The 21,094-nt window shown below is 38.2% G+C and overlaps 1 protein-coding gene across 2 annotated transcripts in view; it reads left to right on the top strand.

Moving 5' to 3' along the window:
• LOC135706445 (homeobox protein abdominal-B-like) overlaps window positions 1–21,094 on the top strand; it is a 106,029-nt gene that overhangs the window by 70,499 nt on the left and 14,436 nt on the right. For both annotated transcript variants that reach the window (XM_065228053.1, XM_065228052.1), the window contains exons 4-6: window positions 9,071–9,463; window positions 9,753–9,940; window positions 12,347–12,503. In XM_065228053.1, the coding sequence (XP_065084125.1) occupies window positions 9,071–9,463; window positions 9,753–9,940; window positions 12,347–12,503 (738 nt within the window). The remainder of the gene's footprint in view (window positions 1–9,070; window positions 9,464–9,752; window positions 9,941–12,346; window positions 12,504–21,094) is intronic.

Genomic DNA, 21,094 nt, shown 5'->3' with positions numbered 1-21,094 from the left:
TATCTTCAGTTCTCAAAAATACACAGTTCGAAAAAATAGTGTAAATTTCGGTTCAATATGTATGTGTATGTAATGGAGCGTCACATATCATATAAGTTTACATTATAAGTCGTGAAATGTTTTGAGACATTTCATGAAATGATGCAATTATTGTATACAATTGCCCATCTTTGTAAACAACATTGCTTATAAGTTGCTCGTTTGCGTGAAATGAAATACAAGATTAGTGAAAACATCTTTAAATCACAATTAAAATTCAGAATTTTTTGCTGTGTTAGGTTTTCTAGTGTACCGGATATTAAAGCATTGCCGTGAATTCCACAAGTTATGAAGCTGACCCTTCAAAATCACGCAGCAAAAAAAAAAAATCCTGATTTTAATTGTGATGTAACAACATACACAGATAAAAATTCTGAATTTTAATTGTGATGTAAATATTCATTCACGTAAACTTGTATTTCATTTCACACAAACGAGCAACTTGTAAGCTACACAGTTCGAAATAGTAGTGTAAATTTCTGTTCAATATAAATGGAGCGTCACATATCATATACGTTAACATTATATATAATGTAAAGTTCTGACACATTTCAAGCAATGTAGCAAATATTGTATACAAAATCCCATCTTTGTAAACAACATTGTTTACAAGTTGCTCGGTTGCGTAAAATGAAATACAAGTCTACGTGAATGAATGTTTACATCACAATTAAAATTCAGAATTTTTATCTGTGTATGTTGTTACCAAAGATGGGCTATTGTATACAATATTTACAACATTGCATGAAATGTCTCGGAACTTTACATGATTTATAATGTAAACATATATGATATGTGACGTTCCATTTATGTGCATCATATTGAACACAAATTTACACTACTTTTTCGAACTTTGTAGACTCTGGAAGTCAGTGGATTAGTTCTGTAAAAAACCTGGAATATTCGTACCCATCAGCAGAATATCGTAAAATGATGCATGAAGCTTTTGTAGCTTTTGATATTAACTACAGCTCGGAGATAAACCATCCTACGGCTAAAAATCTCCTAAATAAAGAAAAAAAAAATAATAACTACAACTTTTGTTTATAACTAAAATCTGAATCTCTGAATGCATGACGAAATAGAGCTGGCAGAATATGGTATGGTTTTGCAGTGAATGCAATTTACATTCACTGAAAAACAATGGTGGGTTCTTATCTCTCTGATTTATCATGCATAAGAGACACAGATTTGATTTGTTTACAATAGATACAGCCTACAAAAGCTTTGAACACTATTTTACAGAATTCTGTTGATGAAAAAAGTTAGAGGCAAATGAATGTAAATGAATGCACGAAATGAATGTAAATGATTTTCCATCCCTGTCCATACCTACGTAGTTCAAAAAATTAGTGTTAAATGTTACTCAATATGATGCACATAAATGGAGTGTCGTATATCATTCAAGATTACATTATGTATCATATAAAGTTACTCAGAAAAAAGTTCTGAATTTTAACCATCGCGTAAATTCTCCCCTCATTTATCTTTGAGCTAAAGTTGTTTAGAAGCTTAATTCTGCACCTCTTATATCGCCTTACAATGCAAGACTAGAGTCAAGCTCAACAGGGTCGTTTTTCCCCGCTAGTGTTTCCAAGCCCGTTCCATTGGCTGTGGTTTCGCTAGATAGTAGATAGGGACAGAGGGAATCTCGTTAATCCATTCATGTGCGTCACTAATTAGATGACGAGGCATTTGGCTACCTTAAGAGAGTCATAGTTACTCCCGCCGTTTACCCGCGCTTGCTTGATTTTCTTCACGTTGACATTCAGAGCACTCTGCAGAAATCACATTATGTCAACACCTGTTGAGGCCATCACAATGCTTTGTTTTAATTAGACAGTCGGATTCCCTCAGCCGTGCCAGTTCTGAATTGACTGTTTGGTGATGACTGCAGTGCCCACGGGACACACACCCACACACGGGAGCCCGCGAAGGATCCGCGCGCAAGCGTGCACCCACGGAGGAACGCATTGAGGCAAACCCCCACCACGAAGCGGGAGCATAGCCCGAGTCATCCCAGTCTTCAGAGCCAATCCTTATCCCGAAGTTACGGATTTGCCGACTTCCCTTACCTACACACAGCAAAAAAATAATTTTGATATCACATCAAAGTGGATGCACTACAATCATGTCGAAAATTTCATGTAATTTTTATGACCACATAAATAAACAAATGCAGTAAAAGCAGCGTAATGTCAGTTCATGCATTGTATTAATGATAATTTTGCCCTTTTTAGCAAGTAATATTACACCATATTTTCGACATGATTGTAGTGCATCCACTTTGACGTGATATCAAAATTATTTTTTTGCTGTGCATTAATCTATCGACTAGGGACACAACTATTTAATACCATGCTCTACCAGCCTGTCCAACCATATCTCTCTATGAAAGACTTCCATGGCTAGCTTCTAAACAACTTTAGCGTTAATAACGTGTGCGCATCATTATCACAGAAATTTACATGAATTTTTCAAACGGTGAATGAGAGGTTTAATAAAATATTAAAAATATTGTATGCAGCCGTCTATCTCTGTGAGCAAAATTTCTTGCAAGTTGTTGGTTTGTATGATAAGAAATACAAATTTACACGCATGTATGTTTGCATCACCAGTAATTTTCGGATTACTTTTTTCAGTGTAGACTGGATAACATTTTAATAAATTATGAACAAGCGTCATTAATAAAGAAAAAACCTAAGCGTCACTCCGTATAAAACAAATTCTTTTTTGATTTTATTCACAATTGAGTAAAGTTTTATTATGTCTATGAGTGACCGAGGTTTTTGCGAACTATAAAGATAAAAATACTGAATTTTAACCGTTAAATCTCCTCTCGTATAATTTGGAAAAAACTACAAGGGGCTGTATGCAATGGTGACGTAGGACTACGTGGTCTTATATAATAAATCTTATTTGTTAACTGCAGCAGGAGCATGTGGTTCTCTCTGTATTTATACTCTTTTGTATGACGCGCTTGACGCAGTGACTCACGAAGAGCTGCTGATTCCGATCAATAGCGGTGTGGCCTCTTCCTCCTTCTATTGATGGTCATGTGGGCTGCAGCTCGCTGCTTGCAGGCAGCCTTTCGCTGTGTACTGAAGAACAATGTCAACGCCACGTGCTGGAAGCACTGCATCTGCTGCTGCTGATGCCGACGACCGTACAACACCACACACGGTGATTGGAACTGAATTCGATCAGCCGTTGTGGGCAGCCTTGATACCTAGCTGCTTGCGGGGAGCCTTTCGTTGTGTACTGGAGAACACCACCACTCACCACGCGGTGATTGAATAAACACCGTATGGTGAGACCAGATGGAATTCAACTTTGAAATCTGTGTTAGGGAAATCGCTTTTCGCAGGCAATCGATGATAATTTTAATTATCATAGCAACAGCAACATTCGTGCAGTTTTCAATAGTGAAATTTTGTAAAATGATAAAGTCTTAAATTCAGCAGATGCGTAGAAATATTTCTGATCGATTGGTGTTAACATTATTGAAATTGGTCCAGGGGCAGCTGAGTTATTAACGTTTAAAATCTTTCATAATCTTGTTCCATGTTCCATTTTTGGTTTTCACAATGTGTACCCTCATATAGAAATCACAGACGTAGTCCTACGCCAAAACAGATATTTTCATGATTTTTTCAACCGGTGTAGAGTTAATCGAACTTAAATTTGAGTCCGATTCAGAGATCTTGATGCCCTGTTTTATTTTGAACTATACGTAAACGGACGATGATAGCGACTCAAAATTGAGTCGATTCTAGTCAATTTCGTCAACAGTTTATTCACTCAAAAGTGAGTTTTTATTCCAGAATACTCTTTTGTGTGTTTTTTTTTTTTTCAGAAAACAAGAATATGAGGAAAATCCTATCGATTTTTTTTTCATATTTGAGGAAATATACTTTTGACGACCGTTTGAAAAATTCATGTAAATTTCTGCGCGATATAGCGCATATAAAATTAAGGCTAGATTTGGCGTAAATTTACACGATACAATGAGTTGATGGGTCGATAAATAGGGTTCAGGTGTGGGAGTTGCCTCCATGGAGTCGGTACCATTGGTCCCCAGAACGAAAAACAAGATCTACGGAAAACAAAGCAAGGGCAAAAACCGTTAGATTTGTTTCTTTAGGTGAGAAAACCATTATCTGAATGTTTCACCGCATTTGGTCATAAGATGAACTGGCGCTTTTTATTTTAATTTTGAATGGAGAATTTGGATTTAAAATAAATGAAACAAAAACCCTTTCTTATCATAATAAGGACCATTTTATTTTATCAACATAAACAACGTCAAGTTTTCAATTTGCTAAAATGCCTTAAAAAAGTTATTGAAAAAAAAAGTGTTCCACATAAATGAAGAAATCTCAAAAACAACAAAGCTCAAACCAGTATGTTTCTTCACAAAAGTTATTGATTTAATGCATTTGAATAAGAGAAAAATATAAAATTATATGGTTGTAAGCAAAAAAAACTAAAACAGAAAGAAAAAACATATTTTCGACATTTTTTTTACTCTATATGAGTCGGAACCAGTAGACTGTGAAAATTTTTTGCCTTGCAAAGAGTTGTTTATTTTGTCAAGATAAACAACTTTGCCGAAGACATCAAGTCTTCAAAACGTCAGAGAAAGAAGTTAGATTGTGGCGCTATCTTTACGGAAGAGTTTTTAACTATGTGTTTATGTCAATAGATGGTCTTATTATGATGAGAAACTTTGCCGAAGACACCAAGTCGCGGAAATGCTGCGGAGTTATTAATGTTGCTCCGCTAGATTGCATTCATGGCCCAGTGTGCAATGATTTCACCGTGCACAAATCAATACTACGTTTGTTTCGATGCGTTAGCTCATAAGCTACAAAACAATGCCTATAATAAGCTACAAAACAAAGCCTATACTATACACTCATTGATCATTGATCATTTTATCTGCCTGCATTCGTAGAACGAAGAAAAACCTAGAATAACCAATGGCGTTAGAACGAAATTGAAACTCATAGAACGAATTTGGAATCAAGAAGCAGTGTTAGATTTCGCCCAATATCTCAAACTCTTTATCAAATCCAACGGTACGTATAGAAAGGTAAATAAATTTGGAAGTCATCTTTAGTAGAATCAGTCCATTTTTAGGTTCATAACCGTTCGAAAAAGAGAGATTTAATGCGGATTTTGCTTAGTAGAACGGAAATTAGATCAATAACCCTATTACATAATTTTCTTTCATTATTTAATCTGTTTTTGGTTCGTGATAGAACATCATCTTATGAAAATGACTTTTTCTGAAAATCAAGTGCTCTAAAGATCAATATTCCTTACATTTATCGTGAAAATTCAACGAAAGAATTGTTCAATCTGATTTTAATACCTCTAAGAAATTATTTATTCTCAGAATATCGGTAATTTAAGAACTTTCTGAACGATCATTTTTAAGACTAGTAAATAAATAAATAAGATTCGTCAAAGATTCATTAAGACCAACAGTACGACATTCATATAGTGATAAACTATAATGTATGCACAATGATACAATTCACCATTTTTTTAGTTGAATTCAAATTGAGCTGTCATTCGCTGTTCATCACTCCAGTGCCTCTAAATCAACCCTTATTATATGAGCCATCAAAGTATGTATCACTTTTCATGGTGATCCATCCATCTGTGCTACAATTAGCACCGTAAAACTTTTCGAATCGCACCTAGGTTCAGTGGCACAAAAGTGTCTCGTTTTCACATAACTTTGACTCATGACGACAAAAATTATACATACACACTCGAAAAAAATATGTATACGAAGAAGCAACCCGAGAAGACTTAGAAAAACATTTACACGGCAATAAATCGTTAAATCAAACATGATTTTTTTGTCAGTGTTGTTTAACGTTTTATACTTTTATAGCACCATTTTCTGTTGCTTCCCCTCACATTGTGCCTGTCTGCCGCTCTGCCCAACCAGAAGGGGACCTCTGAGGTCCGTGTGAGTGCAAAGAGGTCTTTCCCATGAGCTGTTGGCTGCTGAAAGGTAACATTGTTAATTGTGCGGGAAATTAGTAGAGTAAACACCAAACAACAGTGACGTGCGACTCCGCATGCAAACAAAGGTGGTAGGAAAAATTAATGAAAATACGACCAACGAGTAAACATATTTTTATTCTCTTATTAGAGTCGTCATTAAACTTCTTCAGTAGCTCGCGTTCGGAAGGAAATGACATGAGCGGATTATTGGAGCAATTTGAGACCGATAATTAAATTATCACTTTATTACAAGCGGCAAACGAATGAGGTGCGAGTCAGAGTAATCATTCTTCCCGAATTGGACCCCCAAAGTAAACGAAACACTCTTCCTTTCACTCGTCGACCCGGGAATGACTGGGTGATGTTTTGGCTTGGTGAATGGGTCTTTAAACACCTTTACAGCTCCATCTCGGCTCGGCCATAGCAGCTCGTTTGAGGATTTTATTGGTTTTTGAAAGCCTGGCGCGAAAAAAAAAACGAACACTCAAAGAACAATAAACCAAGGCCACCGCGAGGACAGTCTAGCCTAGGTGAAAGTGCTCTTGTGGTGGGTCTTGGATTTGCGGTTTTTGTTGTTTGATTTGCAGGGCATTTGCTTGGTTATGTACTTTGTATTTTAAAATAGGATACGTGGATGATTTTGGGTTTTTGACAAATCTGAAAATATCCCATCAACGGTGTCTTCTTTTGCTCCAAAATGGGATTTTTGTTTGTTTGCTGGTGTTCCTGCATTCTTGGGATCCTCCTCCGCAAAACACACAGAGGGCCACAAATCATCCTCGCCTGTTGGAAAGGTAGGCCTGTGAGAATATTGAAGGAATGCAAGCAAACCCAATCCTCGCGTCTCGCCGAATACTGTCTGTGTGTGTGCTTTATTTTTTATGGGACGATTATTTTATGATTATTGCATTAATTACAGCGACCATAAATTATAATCACCGGAGGCCCACTGCTTGCTTCCCCACACTGACGGACGTCTGGTTGACGTGAATGTGACGAAAAATTAAAAAGTATCAGCATCAATTCGATGTGCGGGCGATTTATTGAGGGAGTTTCCTAGCGCCTAATGCATAATGCTTTGGGAGGAAAATAGTTTTGCCTATGTGGCGAGTGGCAACTGAAGGTGGTGAGCTCGAATGATGCGTCGATATATGTCTAGGCATGGCAGGTCTTGGAGATTCTGAGGCAGTGTTAGTTCGGATCCCGATCGAAAGATGGCCTTTGTGGGGAGCACAACTTCTCGCGCTTTTCCACAATGAACACAATGTAATGAAGGAATTGGTTGATACCGTGTAAACGCTATACTGTACACGCTGTAAAGGCCGCGGATCGCGGTTTCGTATATGTACACGGAAAGGAGAAAACTGAGAGAGCGCACGCGTACACCACGGCCAGCAGGCACCAGGCAGCAAAGTTCCTCTCGCGAGCTCGGTGGGTTGAATGGTGCTCTCTTGTGGCGGCCGCCTGTTATGCTCATGCTGTTTGTACTACGCCATATGCATACCCATTTCGAGGAGCAGGATGGCAGTGTGAGCATAAAGAAAAGCACAACTAGGGATATGCGATCCATGAGAGAGCAGTGTGTACAAGCATAGTTATACAGTGTTTTCTTCTTTATTGGGCTCTCTCGTTGTGTGTTACCCCTCTTGATCACTATCCCCTTGCCATACCTTGGGCCGCCCGTTCGAAAGTCCACCCGTGTACAATGCGCGACGTGTGTGCACAGAGAACAGACACCAAGAGACGGATCGACTGTTGTTCAACATTCTAAGATTTGTTTTCAGTGTAAGGCCGAACCTCTCCAAGTTAAGACACACTACCGAGACATCTCAGCGGGTCTTTTCGCGCTCACGTGAGATAGTGTGGATTGTCGTGGTGCATAATCTGTATAAGCTTTAGAGTGTACAGCGCGCACACAGTGTTTAGAGTGTCCGGTGTGTCGATCCCGGAGTCAGAGCGCGCGGTACGTCGTGAAGGATTTCTGACATTAGTTTATCGTAAGAGCGTGAGGGAAAACGTCGTGGTCTCTGCCACTCGTCTTGGCCGTGTCTTCGTCGTCGTCATCGTCGTCGTCGTTGCCGTCTTTGCCGATTTCGGTTTCGATTGCATTTTACGAATACTCCGCTCTTTTTCAATCCAACTGTTTGGGGAAGCACGAAACAAGCAAGAAGCAGATATTTGCTGTTTATTTTCTGAACAACGTTAAATCGCTGGCGATTGCTCAAGCGAACCAATGCAAGTGCAAGTGATTTTATTTTTAACCACAATAGTGATTTTTTAAAATTGCGAAAAATATATATATATCAAGTGGTCTAGAAGCAAACAAAAAAAAAAAATAAAAGGGATGAAAAGTTGAATTATGACAAGTGCAATATAAACGAGAAACTTGAATCTGTACAGTTTTGAATGTGACCGAAGAGTTGCCAAGAACAGGTTGAAATTTTTGTCTCATTTTCTTCTTTCCGTCACCAACAACCGGGTTTGGCGCAAACGAATGATCAACCTGTCGTATCAACGTCATCATCATCGACATCGGCGTGCCACTGCATACTGTGAATCATCGTGTCATAAAATGATAACAATAAAAATAAAATAAAATCATTAAAATCTATGGTTGATGTGTGGAACAAATATAAAACATCAACAACAACTGTGTTTTGTATACAACGGTGCTTAATGCTGATCAATTGATTTATGATTACCGTATTAAAATTATACAAATTGTGATCGTTGTGATTTGTGAACCCGAACTTGAACTTGGTTAATTGTGTGTTGTCCTCGGTGGCAATAAAACGCACAATAATCGAACAAAATCCAAAAAAATAAACTGCTGCGTCATCCGTTCGTAACGCGAATCGGAACGGAACGAATCCCACCCGGGATTGATATTTCTTTTGTGACGGTTTTAAAAAATCTGCAAAAATTACGATCACTTTGCTAAACCATCCACATCACACCTCTGACCTGGCGTGCGCAATATATCACGATCCCCACGATGTCACGGCAGGGTCGCACGCTGCTGCCGGGGCCTGGTGGGGGCAACACTCCCATTCAGTGCATACGGCCGGTGCTGCCATGTACGAGGACCCCACCGGTGGCCAGACAGGAGTCGGCGGTCGGAGTCCACCGTCCCTACAGAATACATCCCATAGTACAAACCATATCGTACAACAACAGCAGCAGCAAGCCCAACAACAGGCCGCAGCACAGCAGGCACAGCAACAACAGCAAGCACAACAACAGCAGGCTCCACCTCAGGTGCCAGCGCAAGTCACTTCACAACAGCCTAATTCCTCCAGCACTGGTCAGCAAAATAGCTCGGTCGTGTCCTCCCAGACTCAGATCGTGGCACCTTCAACGGCTAGTGAATCACCTGCCAGTGTGAGCTCCCAACCTTCAGGTAATGACTATCAATAATTTCACCTGAGTTTGCTATGGCTTTGTCTCTCTATACCTTTCCCGCTTACTAAATTTTGGAATTTTTCAAATCAACTGACGAATCCCCTGTCCTAACGATCCTTGTGCTAACCACACGTTCACTCCCTCCCCGGTGTGTCGAATTAACCCAGCCTGTGTTTAATGTTTTGTTTTGTCACTTCTTCTACTTCTTATTCCACCAAATCGACAAATCTTTTTAATTATCCAATTTTAAACCCGCCAATCCCCTCGTTATACGACATTAACATTAGGCCCTATTCATATACCAGCAAAACGTCCAGCGTTCGAGACCGATTCGTCCCGCCTGAGGCACTCGTATCCGTGGGGCTACGACTCAGGGGCCGACTCAGCCTACCATCCGCAGTATCCGTACGGACTCGGGGCGGACATCAAACCAATGTACTACCCGGGCTATCCGACCGATGCCAACTTTCAGCCAGTGAGTGTATTTTTTTTTTATATTTCTTCGGGCAGACTTTGCCGGATATGGCCCTATTGTATTCCCTTGGCACGTTTTATTTGGCAGACTGATTGACCTATCGGTCCTTGAGAATGTTCAAGGACACTGTGGTCCACTTAATGGGAACGGTAGAAGTCAGTGGAAAGAGATACAGTTCATTAGCATCAAATGGTTGAAAACTGTTCGAAGCCCAATCAGTGCGGCACGAGTATCGATTATATTATGCATATTCATATGTTGTGGGGCAATCGTCCGTAAACGTGACCGATGCCTCAGTATTGAGTTATTAAGGTTGAGTTTTTGTTAATTTTTGAATATTTAAACAACAAAACTCTAGGCATTGCTTAGCTATTGGTCCTTGTTTGCTGATTTTATTTTTTTCCAGTTCATTTATTTGGAAGGCTCAATCGCGTTAACTTTACGGAGCCGATATGTAATCGATTGTAGATTAACTAGAATAACTTAATACTACGTCAAGTAGGGGTGAGCCAATTACTCGAGATTGGTTTACTGATTTCTTTTAATTTAATTTTTATGAATATGGTTAACTTTAACAAGTTTGTGCAGTTTGGTTAGTTATACATGCATTTTTAATTTTTTTTAAACTGATTTGAAGTACAATTTTTTTTGTTAAGGTGATCCTGAATATGAAATATTAAAGAAAGAGTAAAGAGACATTTTTGTTAGGAGTTTTTAATTTTTGTATAGTTTTGCCGAAAAATTTAATAAATAATTCTGAAGGCTTGAGTCTTTCATGTTTTAGATCTGCAACCATGATGGTTTTTGCAGAACGATATTTTACTTACACTGCTTTAATTTCGTATTGTATTGAGATGTGGTGGTGCCACTTAATTTGCCTTATTTTTTTCTTCTTATGGGAAACTGCTGAGGAAGCCTTAGGTGAAACTTCAATAGAAAAAATGTCAGCTTCTACAGAACATACAAAAATGAAATTGCTCTATATTTGTTTTAGTGTAGCAAGCTAGGAGTAGCAATTTCATACCTGTAGGTTTTGTAAGAAATGTCATTAGAGTTTCACCATTAAAATAAGTATATACCTTGTTGTAACAGTACAATTTGAATGTATGGTTACAAATACTCATTTCAGATAGAACAATATTTTTCGGAATTATGAAAACATTAGATGCGTTGATAATATTTTTTATTTGTAAGATACACGAAGGGACTTTTGTGACTCCTAGAAAGCAAAATTGAAAGGTTTTTGTGACAAACACATACTATGCAACCTCTTCTTGTATCTTACCAATAAAAAATATGATCAAAAGGAATAAGTTTTTCTTGAAATCATGTTTTATACGAAATGAGCATAAGCAACCTTATTTGAAAGAATAGGAGAGAAGGGAGTAGAAAATGTTTATTTGGATTTGTTGTTAGTGCGAGTATGGATATATTGTTTTTTTTTTACGGATTTTGATAGGGAAATTTATTGTTTTATTTTTAATTTATTCTTAGTTTATTCTTATTTTATTCTTAATTTTGTAGTTCATATGAGCCCATCAGAATATTAAAATGTGTGCATTACATTATCAAAACATATTCAGAACAGTAGTCAATAAATTAAAAAAAAAAAACAAAACATTCAACTTTGTTTATCAATTATATGTTGTTGCACTTAAAATTTATAGTAAATTTGTTCCGTTTAGACATTTTGGATACACATTCACAGATTCATTAAAATGCCAGAAATTTTCAATTTCTAAAATTTAGTAAATCAGCAGTATGCCTATTTTATCATTCCCATTTTTTTTAATCTTTCTTTGATTTATATAAGTAATAATAAAAATATTCGGGTCAGTAGTCAATAAATTATCTTAAAACATTAATCAATTATGTGTTTTTACACCTGGAATTAATAATTGATAAGTTTTCCAATTGATAATACATAAAATATTAGTCGAAAAAAAAAATGCAATTTCCTGATTTCCATTTCGAAATTTTAGACAAAAATTTTACAATTGATTTATAACTAATTAAAATGTCCAGAAATTTTAAGTTGCTCAAATTTAGTTTTATAGTTTTATATTTTATCATCCACTAACATTTTTATTTTTTATTTGCTGTTGCCGAAGTCCCTAAGTAACGATATCGTTGATTGTGGCCGACTAAATTAGCCGCCTTCACATAATTATAAAGCAGCCTTTCTAATTACTGGGGCTGACGTTAACCATTTCGAATCGTTTGGAAAATATGTTTGGAATGAAATCCTATGATTTGAATTTTAACATTTATCAACTAAAGGATAAATTTCCAAAATTTTGACAGAACCGTTCAATTTTTTTTTCTACAAGGGAATACAATAGGCAGGTCGTCCCAAATACCAAAGGATTTTACTGTAACATGATTTTCATTTACTTCCCAAAACAGCATCACTACTACCCAAAGTATGAACCAGACGCCTACATTGCATCGTCCGAGCGAAGCCGGGCAGTGGCGGCGGATGCACCCTCGCTTCAATCCAGCTACGATACCTACAATTCCACCGGACTGCGGCCGTACTCCAGTGAAACATATCCTAATCCTGGTGAGTATCTCTTTCCACACAACTTTGTTAATGTACGATTGTTTCAAAGTCACTGACCTCCAGCAGTTTTTTTTTTCGGGTAAACTCGCGACAGCATTTCCGTGGAACCGCGAACAAGTCAGTAAAGCGGAAAAACGACCACCCCGGGAAGCCGCCAAAAGTTTTGGCCGTTTTTTTTCCGTTCCGTTCCCTCTCTTTGCGTCGCCTTCTCGCATTCGAAGCGCTGTTTATACTCGCCTTTTTACGGCTTAATGGGAAAATCGATCATCATAAACATAACCTCTCTATACGCTATGCTCGCGCAAGCGGCGTTGAAATTGGAGGAACTTTTTCGGCTATCTTTTGCTCAGCTGAGTCAGGTTTGGCGATCCGAGACGGGTTAGGGGTCACGAGGGATACATGTGCTGGGAGCAGGCGAGTAAAATAACCCAAAGCGGAAATGGAGAAGACATTTTTGGCGATCGTCGGGGAGAATGGAGCAAGCGGCTTCGCTGTTATTGCAATTTAAGTGAAGATGATACGAGTGTCGCCTAGGATTATGCATGTTGATTCTGTTATGTGCTAGCAAGTGGTATGTCGAAAGCTTGTGATAATTACCGTGCAAGGGGGTTTCCTTAATGACAATCGTGTGTCGTTAAAATAATTTTTATGATAATTTTATCAACGGGTTGCCCATGAACTACGTGTATGTTTTGAGAGATTTCAACCCTTGCTCCTTCCCGAAGCTGTCTACGCAGCTTATGGACAGCCGCGAAGTGGCTCGTCATAGACGACGAACAGATTTTCTCCCCATGAGAGGATAGCTTTTCGCGATTTCAAGCTGCCTCTCTTGAGTCAGGTGCAATTTTAATGAAGAGTGGGACAGTTTCGATTCCATTATTCATCGTCTGACCTCGGGACAGTCTTTTGCAGCAGTGCACGAGTTGGACGTCCGAGAAATCTCCCAGAAGACGAACGAATGGCTCGGGAGCAGAAGAATTTGTGGATTTCTTCGTTTCCAATTTAGCTTGTGCTTTCCCTCCTTGACTCGTATCGGTACACCATCAGAAGTGGTGCCGTGAATCGCGACGAGATGCTGTGGGTTTCGTCAACAGACGGTCGAGAGATGATGAGGAATTTTGAGAGCAGAAAAAGACCAAGGAAATCGTGCCTTGCGCAAAGGGAGCCAATTTTCTCGGTTCTCTTTAGTATTGTTTTCTGGGAACCGTTGCTTGAATGCAGAAGGCGGGGTAGGGTGATTGCTGGATAGATGAATATATTTTCCACCTTAGGTGAATGATGATGCGTCTCCACCGAACTCTCCGACTTTATATGGTTCACAATTTTAGTCCATTATCACCTTGGTCAGTAAATTCTCGGTGGATGTACTACCAACGAATGCCTTCAATTCTATTTATTGACTCTCTGCCGTCAGTTAGGTTTACATAGTACGTGCAACTGTTTTTGTTTACCTTGGTTAATGTAAACTTTAACACGCTTCAAAATGAATTATCTTCCGTTGATCTTGTTTTTGGAATCTCTATTCGGTCATTCTACATTTTCCATTCGCGTCTTGTAATCAATGGCTGGGTGAAGGGTGCAGGATTTCCTGTTTATTTGTTCAATGTTTTAACCACAAAGGGGCAGCACTAGCAGCAGAGGCTGGCTCCGGTTGGCGAATTCATTCCGATTGACTCAATGAACCTTCCAAAAATAATAAACTATAGCTCTTTGCCAGCCGACTTGCAGTTGGTGCATCTTACAAAAGTTGGTTTGTCTGCTTTGGGATCGAAAACATGGCAACAACACATCACAGTCAGTGGAAGCCTCGGTCATACATGTATCGCTTGGGAAATGAGGGTGTAAATATTTATAAATGTACGATGTAAGCAATATGAAATGTTAATTTAAACATGAACACAAGTGATCAGGCTGCTGGGGCAGTGTGCTGCTGTCTTTTGTATCCTGAGGGAAACGGTTTCAGTGTGACGGTAATATAGGTAATGGTTTAATTCGCGTGGCAGAAATATTGTTTGCGAACATTTGTTAGGTATCTATAGCTGATATACATAGTGGCTTATACATTCCGGAATAAATAAATAGAATATCGTACATTTTGTGGCAAGTAATCACTCTAGCCGGGCAGGGTTGGCATGCTCTATTCTTCGCACAAATTGTTCATTTGTTAATAGCTCTGCACTCACTTGATGACACATGTATTTTTTTAGGTAACTTATAGAAAAGAGTTTGAGGTTCCTATAGATACGTAAAATATAGCAGATTTATATTTAGACGAAAATCTGTGCTCAAATTTGCGTCACAAAAACGAAATGAGAAATACTTGCTGCTCATTTTAGACTTTCATTAAAAACAATGTTCATTGGTGTATATTCAAATGTTGTGATTTAACTACTCTATGCGTGTCTACTGATCATTCTCTTTACGTAGCTCAAAGTAAAACCAAGATTCATCAACTGAGTGAAATATTATTAACAAAAGAGCAATTTGTGAAAAAAAGGAAGCCATGCAGTATCTGATTTATTGCCCTATTTCCAATACAATTTCGATCTGATATCTAATTTATCCCGTTATTTCGTGCGCTATAATAACACTGCATAGTTGGGCTAACTTTAACGCGAACTTTTTCCTCAAATTGACCAAATCAGATCATCGCGGGAGATATAATTAAATTTCCTGGTGTAACTAATTTCCAAAAATGGATCGATTTCATTTCCCAAGTAACATTACAGGTTTTATCGAAGTTTTATAGCATTCTACACGTCTAAATCATGATCTACAGAACCCTCATAAAACCAAAATTGTTACTTGGGTTGTGTGTCATAGCTGGGCGTTTGACTAATTGTTACGCTTGTTATGTTGGGTTAGTTTGTCTCTATTAATACCTAAATTGGAATGAGTTCTAGAGACCTTACACAGCAAATAAAATGTGTGCTCTGGTCAGACGTAATGTATGCCAATGTTTTAAATATTGCTGTAATTGCATAACACTGATGCAATATTACATCGGTGGATAAACATGGTTAAACATGGTTCGCAAAAACTGGGTATATCGTAAACATCGTAATATTACATAACTAATTGATTAACCTGGGTGCAGCAGTTTCGATGTAATGTAAATCACTTTGTGTATGGTTTTTGCATCAACTAAACTGTGAGTATTACCTAAAAAAAAAAAAAATCAAAGAAGGTATTAAAATCCTACACTCCTGCACTTGTAGACACTTCTACTATTTAAGGGGGTAGTACACTTTGAACGTCCAAAAAGTAAGGCATTTTCGCTAATTTTTTTAAGCAATAAAACACTCAGGGAGGGCAAGTATGTTATAACCCATTTATTAGTCATCCTTCGAACTACAATTTGTATTTTTTTGAACTCGATTGGCATCTCCCCGTGGCCGGTTCACCAGGTCACGCGGAAGTCGGAAAACGGCGTGGGAAAATACTCCTTTCCATGTGATCCTGGAACATAAATCGAACAAAAATCCTGATTAGTAATGAAATTTGGGTTAGAAATACGTATTCCGATTGTTTTTAAATTAATTTTTTCAAAAGTTGTGGCTTAGGAAAAAAAAGTCCATTTTTTCACCCTAAAAATGCTTACAAAATCGTGGATTAAAAATCCATTTTTGACAAAATCGAAAATGTGGACAAGTATTTCTAAGCAGAATTTAATTCTAAACAAGAAAACCTAGGCGATATCCAAATTTGATGATAACTGGTTAGAGTTATTTCCCACGCCAGTTTGAAAAACCCCGTTTCGAGATAAACGCGTTTACAGATAAAATCTCTCTCTCAGCGCGTCGGTACATGTTTTAGGAAATCGCTTCGTAAAGCGGTAAGGAATATTCTGGCGGACTTGGAGTCTTTTCTAAATTAAAGTATCCATCCCAAGAAACATTTTAGGCCAAAAAAATGCATTTTTTTGAAAAATCAAAGTGTACTCCCCCCTTAAATCATCTAAATCAAGCCTGCTTAACCTTTCCAAAATTCTTTTTTGCAACTGCTGTATCCATGGCTCACTTTGTTTAATTAAAAAAAATGTAAGATAGTAGTTGTCTGTAAGGTTGTTGAATCAACTGTGAGAGAGACTCTAAAATTTGGGCAGCCATATCCTCCTACAATCTCCACATAACACCAAATTTTGATGCAACTGTTTCCAAAAATCTTAAAAAAAAACGAACTTATTTTCATCAGTTTGTTCGATCAATTTAACCCCAGTGATTAATTTACTCTCGCTTTACGATACCAATTTTTTCTTTGATTTATATCAAAGAAAAATTTGGTACCGTAAAGCGAGAGTAAATTAACCACTGGGGTTAAATTGATCGAACAAACTGCTGAAAATAAGTTCGTTTTTTTTTAAGATTTATTTTTGTAAGGTGATTCAAAAGCATGTTTTGCCAATATTTCTCAATAAGTTGTTTTAAAATCATTGATAACTCTACGTTATACATGTTCCCACATGTATAGTTGATAATAAACATTGTTTTCAAACATATGAATGATATTAATGATCTGTAATTACATCAACTCACATTCTGCAGACAAACCGTAAAAAAAAACATTCTGACTTGCTGCACTCGTTCAACATACACAAATTTCCATCACCAGCTACAGAAATTTTCTCGTTTTACTCACTGATTTTTTGTCAAGAAATACGAGATGCGAGCATTTTGATCCTGACACCTGACGCCCCTTCGGATTTCTCATAAATCAGAACGATTACGTGTAAGTTAATCTTTCTTGGTGCTGTTTCATTTGATCTTCTGTTCAGGTTAGTTTGAAGCTTAAATCTCAGTTTGGTGATACTTTGATCACACTTGTTCCCGGAATATGTACACTAAATTTGGGAAGGTTAGATCCTCAAAAATGTGAACACACCTGATTCCGGGATGGTTGTGAAAATGTCATCAAAAAGGAATCAAGTCACCTTCAATTTGATTTTCGGAAAATCAGCCAAACCTGACTGAATGTCTCTCTAATAAAGAAAACTAACTAAAGGGTGTCCACGATGAAATTGCCACACTATGAAATTGCTCTAACTTTTTAACCGTTGGGTAGAATTTAATGAAAATTTGGGTGGATTTAGTTCATAGTGCATTATTTACATCCTGCAAGTTTTAAAGTCCTGTGATCAAAACTCGCGGAAATGGAGTCGAAAGAACAGCTCGTGCGTGATAAAATCTTGCGCATTCATCACGAGAAAAAGGATCTCTCGCATCGTTCCATCGCTAAAACGTTGGGAATCGCGAATTCCACGGTGTCGCGAGTGATTAAGCGGTTCGAGGAACGGTTGACCACCGATCGGAAGCCCAGAAGTGAAGGAAAAAGTATTCCGTACAACACCAAAAATCACAACCGCGTAGTTGGGGCCTTCAACCGAAATCCGAACGCCTCCGTTAGGGATGTGGCTAAGAAGCTGCACCTAAGCCGAAGTTTTGTCCAGAAGGCCAAAACTAAGGCTGGGCTTCGAACGTTCAAGGTACAAAAGGCCCCTAATCGCGACGAGAAGCAGAACAAGTCCGCCAAAACCCGTGCCAGGAAGTTGTACCTCAACATGCTGACGAAAGTTGAATGCTGCATCATGGACGACGAAACATATGTGAAGGCCGACTTCAAACAGATCCCCGGCAACCTGTTTTTCACGGCCAAGGATAAGTTCAGCGTTCCGGAGCATGTCCGCACTCAGAAGATGTCCAAATTTGCGAAGAAATTCCTGGTTTGGCAAGCCATCTGCACGTGCGGGAAGCGGAGTGCACCTTTCGTGACCCAGGACACGATGAACGGACAGGTGTACATAAAAGAGTGCCTCCAGAAGCGGCTGCTTCCTCTCCTGAAGGCCCACAACGTCCCAACAATCTTCTGGCCGGATTTGGCCTCATGCCACTACTCCAAGGACGTGCTGAAGTGGTATGCGGACAATAAGGTCAATTTCGTGCCGAAAATGTTCAACCCTCCCAACACTCCGGAGGTCCGCCCCATCGAGAAGTACTGGGCGATTATGAAGCAGCACCTTCTTAAACGACCTAAGGTAGTGAAGACAGTCGAGGAACTGAAGAAAGTATGGGTTTACATGCAAAAAACGGTTGATTCACAGGTTGTGCAGAATCTTATGGCCGGGGTTAAGGCCAAGGTGCGGGCATTTGCGTATGGACTGTAAATAAAATACGAGTAAAATGGTAAAATGAAGTTTAATAGTTATTTCTCAATCCCTGAAAATTTGATGGCAATCGGATGAAAACTCGAATTTTGCGAATCAATTTTGTATGTGGCAATTTCATCGTGGACACCCTTTAGTTAGCTACTTTTGAGAATTCATGTATCTCGTTGAAGGCTTGAAGTTAGATTTTGATAAGTCTATAGTGGGATTGATACTGATGAAGTCTGCCCATTGTAGTCGAAATGCGTATGTGTCATGGATACAACAATTAATTCAGTGGGATTAAATAGAAGATAACCTTTTTTCACAGTATGTATATAGTTACATAAGGAGTTTTACTATAATGCCAATGCGGAAACAGCATCAAGTTTTGTGTTTTTTTTTTTAAATTTATTAACGAGATTTTTAGCCATTGGTTCAAGTTTTGATGTTTCCCGCAATTAAATTAAAACAGGGAGTTTAATCTCGCCATCGGCTTAATCGGTTTAATCTCGCATAGGCTCTACCTGATTTGATAAAAAGCAGTAGCACATATCCCTCGTCGCTAAACTTGAAATAGGGAAGGAGCTTAGAATCACTAAAAATACCCTTTCATAGATCCGATTGTTTCGTCTATTTTATGCCGTACAAAACGTAGGTACTATGGTCTCATATTTAGAGATGAACTAGCCTAAGGCTAAAAATCTCTTAAATCAAGAATTAAAAAAAAAAAAAAAAAAAAAATATGGTCTCATAGAACTTTTTGAATATTTTTGGAAACGTGAAATGGAACATGTTCTGATTTGTAAATGCCATGAAACTAAATACGATCTGAAATGAATAATCATGTGACAGATTGAATAATATGAGAATTCAAAAACCTGTTCAATGGTAGTAATAATCAGAGCACAGGACTATACTGGCCACATCCAGCCCTGTTCCGGAAACCCCCAACCGCAGTTTCTAGTTACTTATGGCAAACAATCCATCATACGTTACCTTTAATCACATGAGAATTTATCTATTTTTTCTCTCTTGAGTTTACATTAGTTTAGCTTTACTATAGAGACTTTCAGCACCTGGGTGGTTTGCCTCTTTGGAGAAAAAAATCTGGAAATTTTCTAAGTGGAAAACAATGATTTTTTTCAAAAAGGATAAGTTTGTAAGAACTTAAACCTATGTTAATCATCGATAGAATTTCCATTTGTCGCAATTCTGATAATATTGTCCGGATCCATATCTCTCCAGGCGCGAGTCAATGTTTGTCTGAGACTTGTTGTACCGGAGTGGCGTTTGGCACAGGCCTTGGCCATCATGACGCGCCACACAGGCGTTAAGATCGGGCTGAATGGCAATATCTTTCGGCCAGAACGGCAGATGTTCCTTCAGCCAAATCTGCGTGTGGTTCAAGGTGTGGCATGGTGCCCCGTCTTGCTGAAAGACCACATTCGGCTCCGGTCCATATTGCTCAGCAATCCACGGAAGGGCATAGGCTTACTAAGAATGCCGATATACACTTCCGTACACACAGGTCAAATGGGAGTTATATATGTATGATGGTGCAAAAAATATCACGCATACGGTACATACATACAACATTGATTACCTCCAGTTAAGTACCAAAGCAATCTATCTTGCATAATGTGTCCAAAGTAGCCTGTACATCTCATTACACCTAATTAGGATACAACGTTCAGAAATGTTTCATATAATAACTACTTTATTGATTTCATAAAATCATGTTAAAATTTTACAAAGAGCCCACCACGACGGTAACGGCATCTATGGCAATGACACATATTTGAAACATATTTTAAAGATTATTACGAAAATTTAGATACTTTTTCAATAACTTTATCTTGAACTGAGGCAAGCTGTGGCAGATCAATCAACGTTCAGGGGAAAATGCTCGCATTTAACTACAAAATTCGTAAACGTTTATTAAGAGATATTCGGGGGAACTTTAGAGTAGGAGTTATAACAACCATTGATAATTAAAAACAACAGCCACTCATTCAATTATAAGGTCATAAGAAAACAAACAATATTGGCATTGCTAAATTTTAGGTTAAATTTCGTGAACTCTCCTAAACCTTCTTTAATCTGTACCATTTTTAGTGCAGGCTCATATTTTTGGTCCATATGGTGTCATGGGCCTCATAGCCTAGTCAGTTTTTGAAAATATTTTCTAATGTTCTACGAAACCTATGCGCTTTTTCAGTGGTTTTATTGCACCAAAGTATACCTTAAACAGCCATCTTGCAGATGAATGTGATAGATTTGTAATTACGGTAATGTGCAATTATTGAAAGATAAAACTCTGATGCGGGAAGGGGCTAACAAAAACGGGCCATTGGTGTATTGGCTTTGAAACTCAGTGGTTGCCTTGATCAAGAGAATGTTGGCATGTCAAAATTCAAATTTATGCAGGTAGTTGGTTTATCTTTCAAGG

The sequence above is a fragment of the Ochlerotatus camptorhynchus genome, unplaced genomic scaffold, assembly GCF_037179485.1.
Source record: "Ochlerotatus camptorhynchus isolate MF236.1 unplaced genomic scaffold, CSIRO-AGI_Acam_v1.1 ptg000278l, whole genome shotgun sequence".
NCBI lineage: Eukaryota > Metazoa > Arthropoda > Insecta > Diptera > Culicidae > Ochlerotatus > Ochlerotatus camptorhynchus.
Note: the sequence above shows the minus strand (reverse complement) of the source record. Positions and strands in the feature narration are given on the sequence as shown.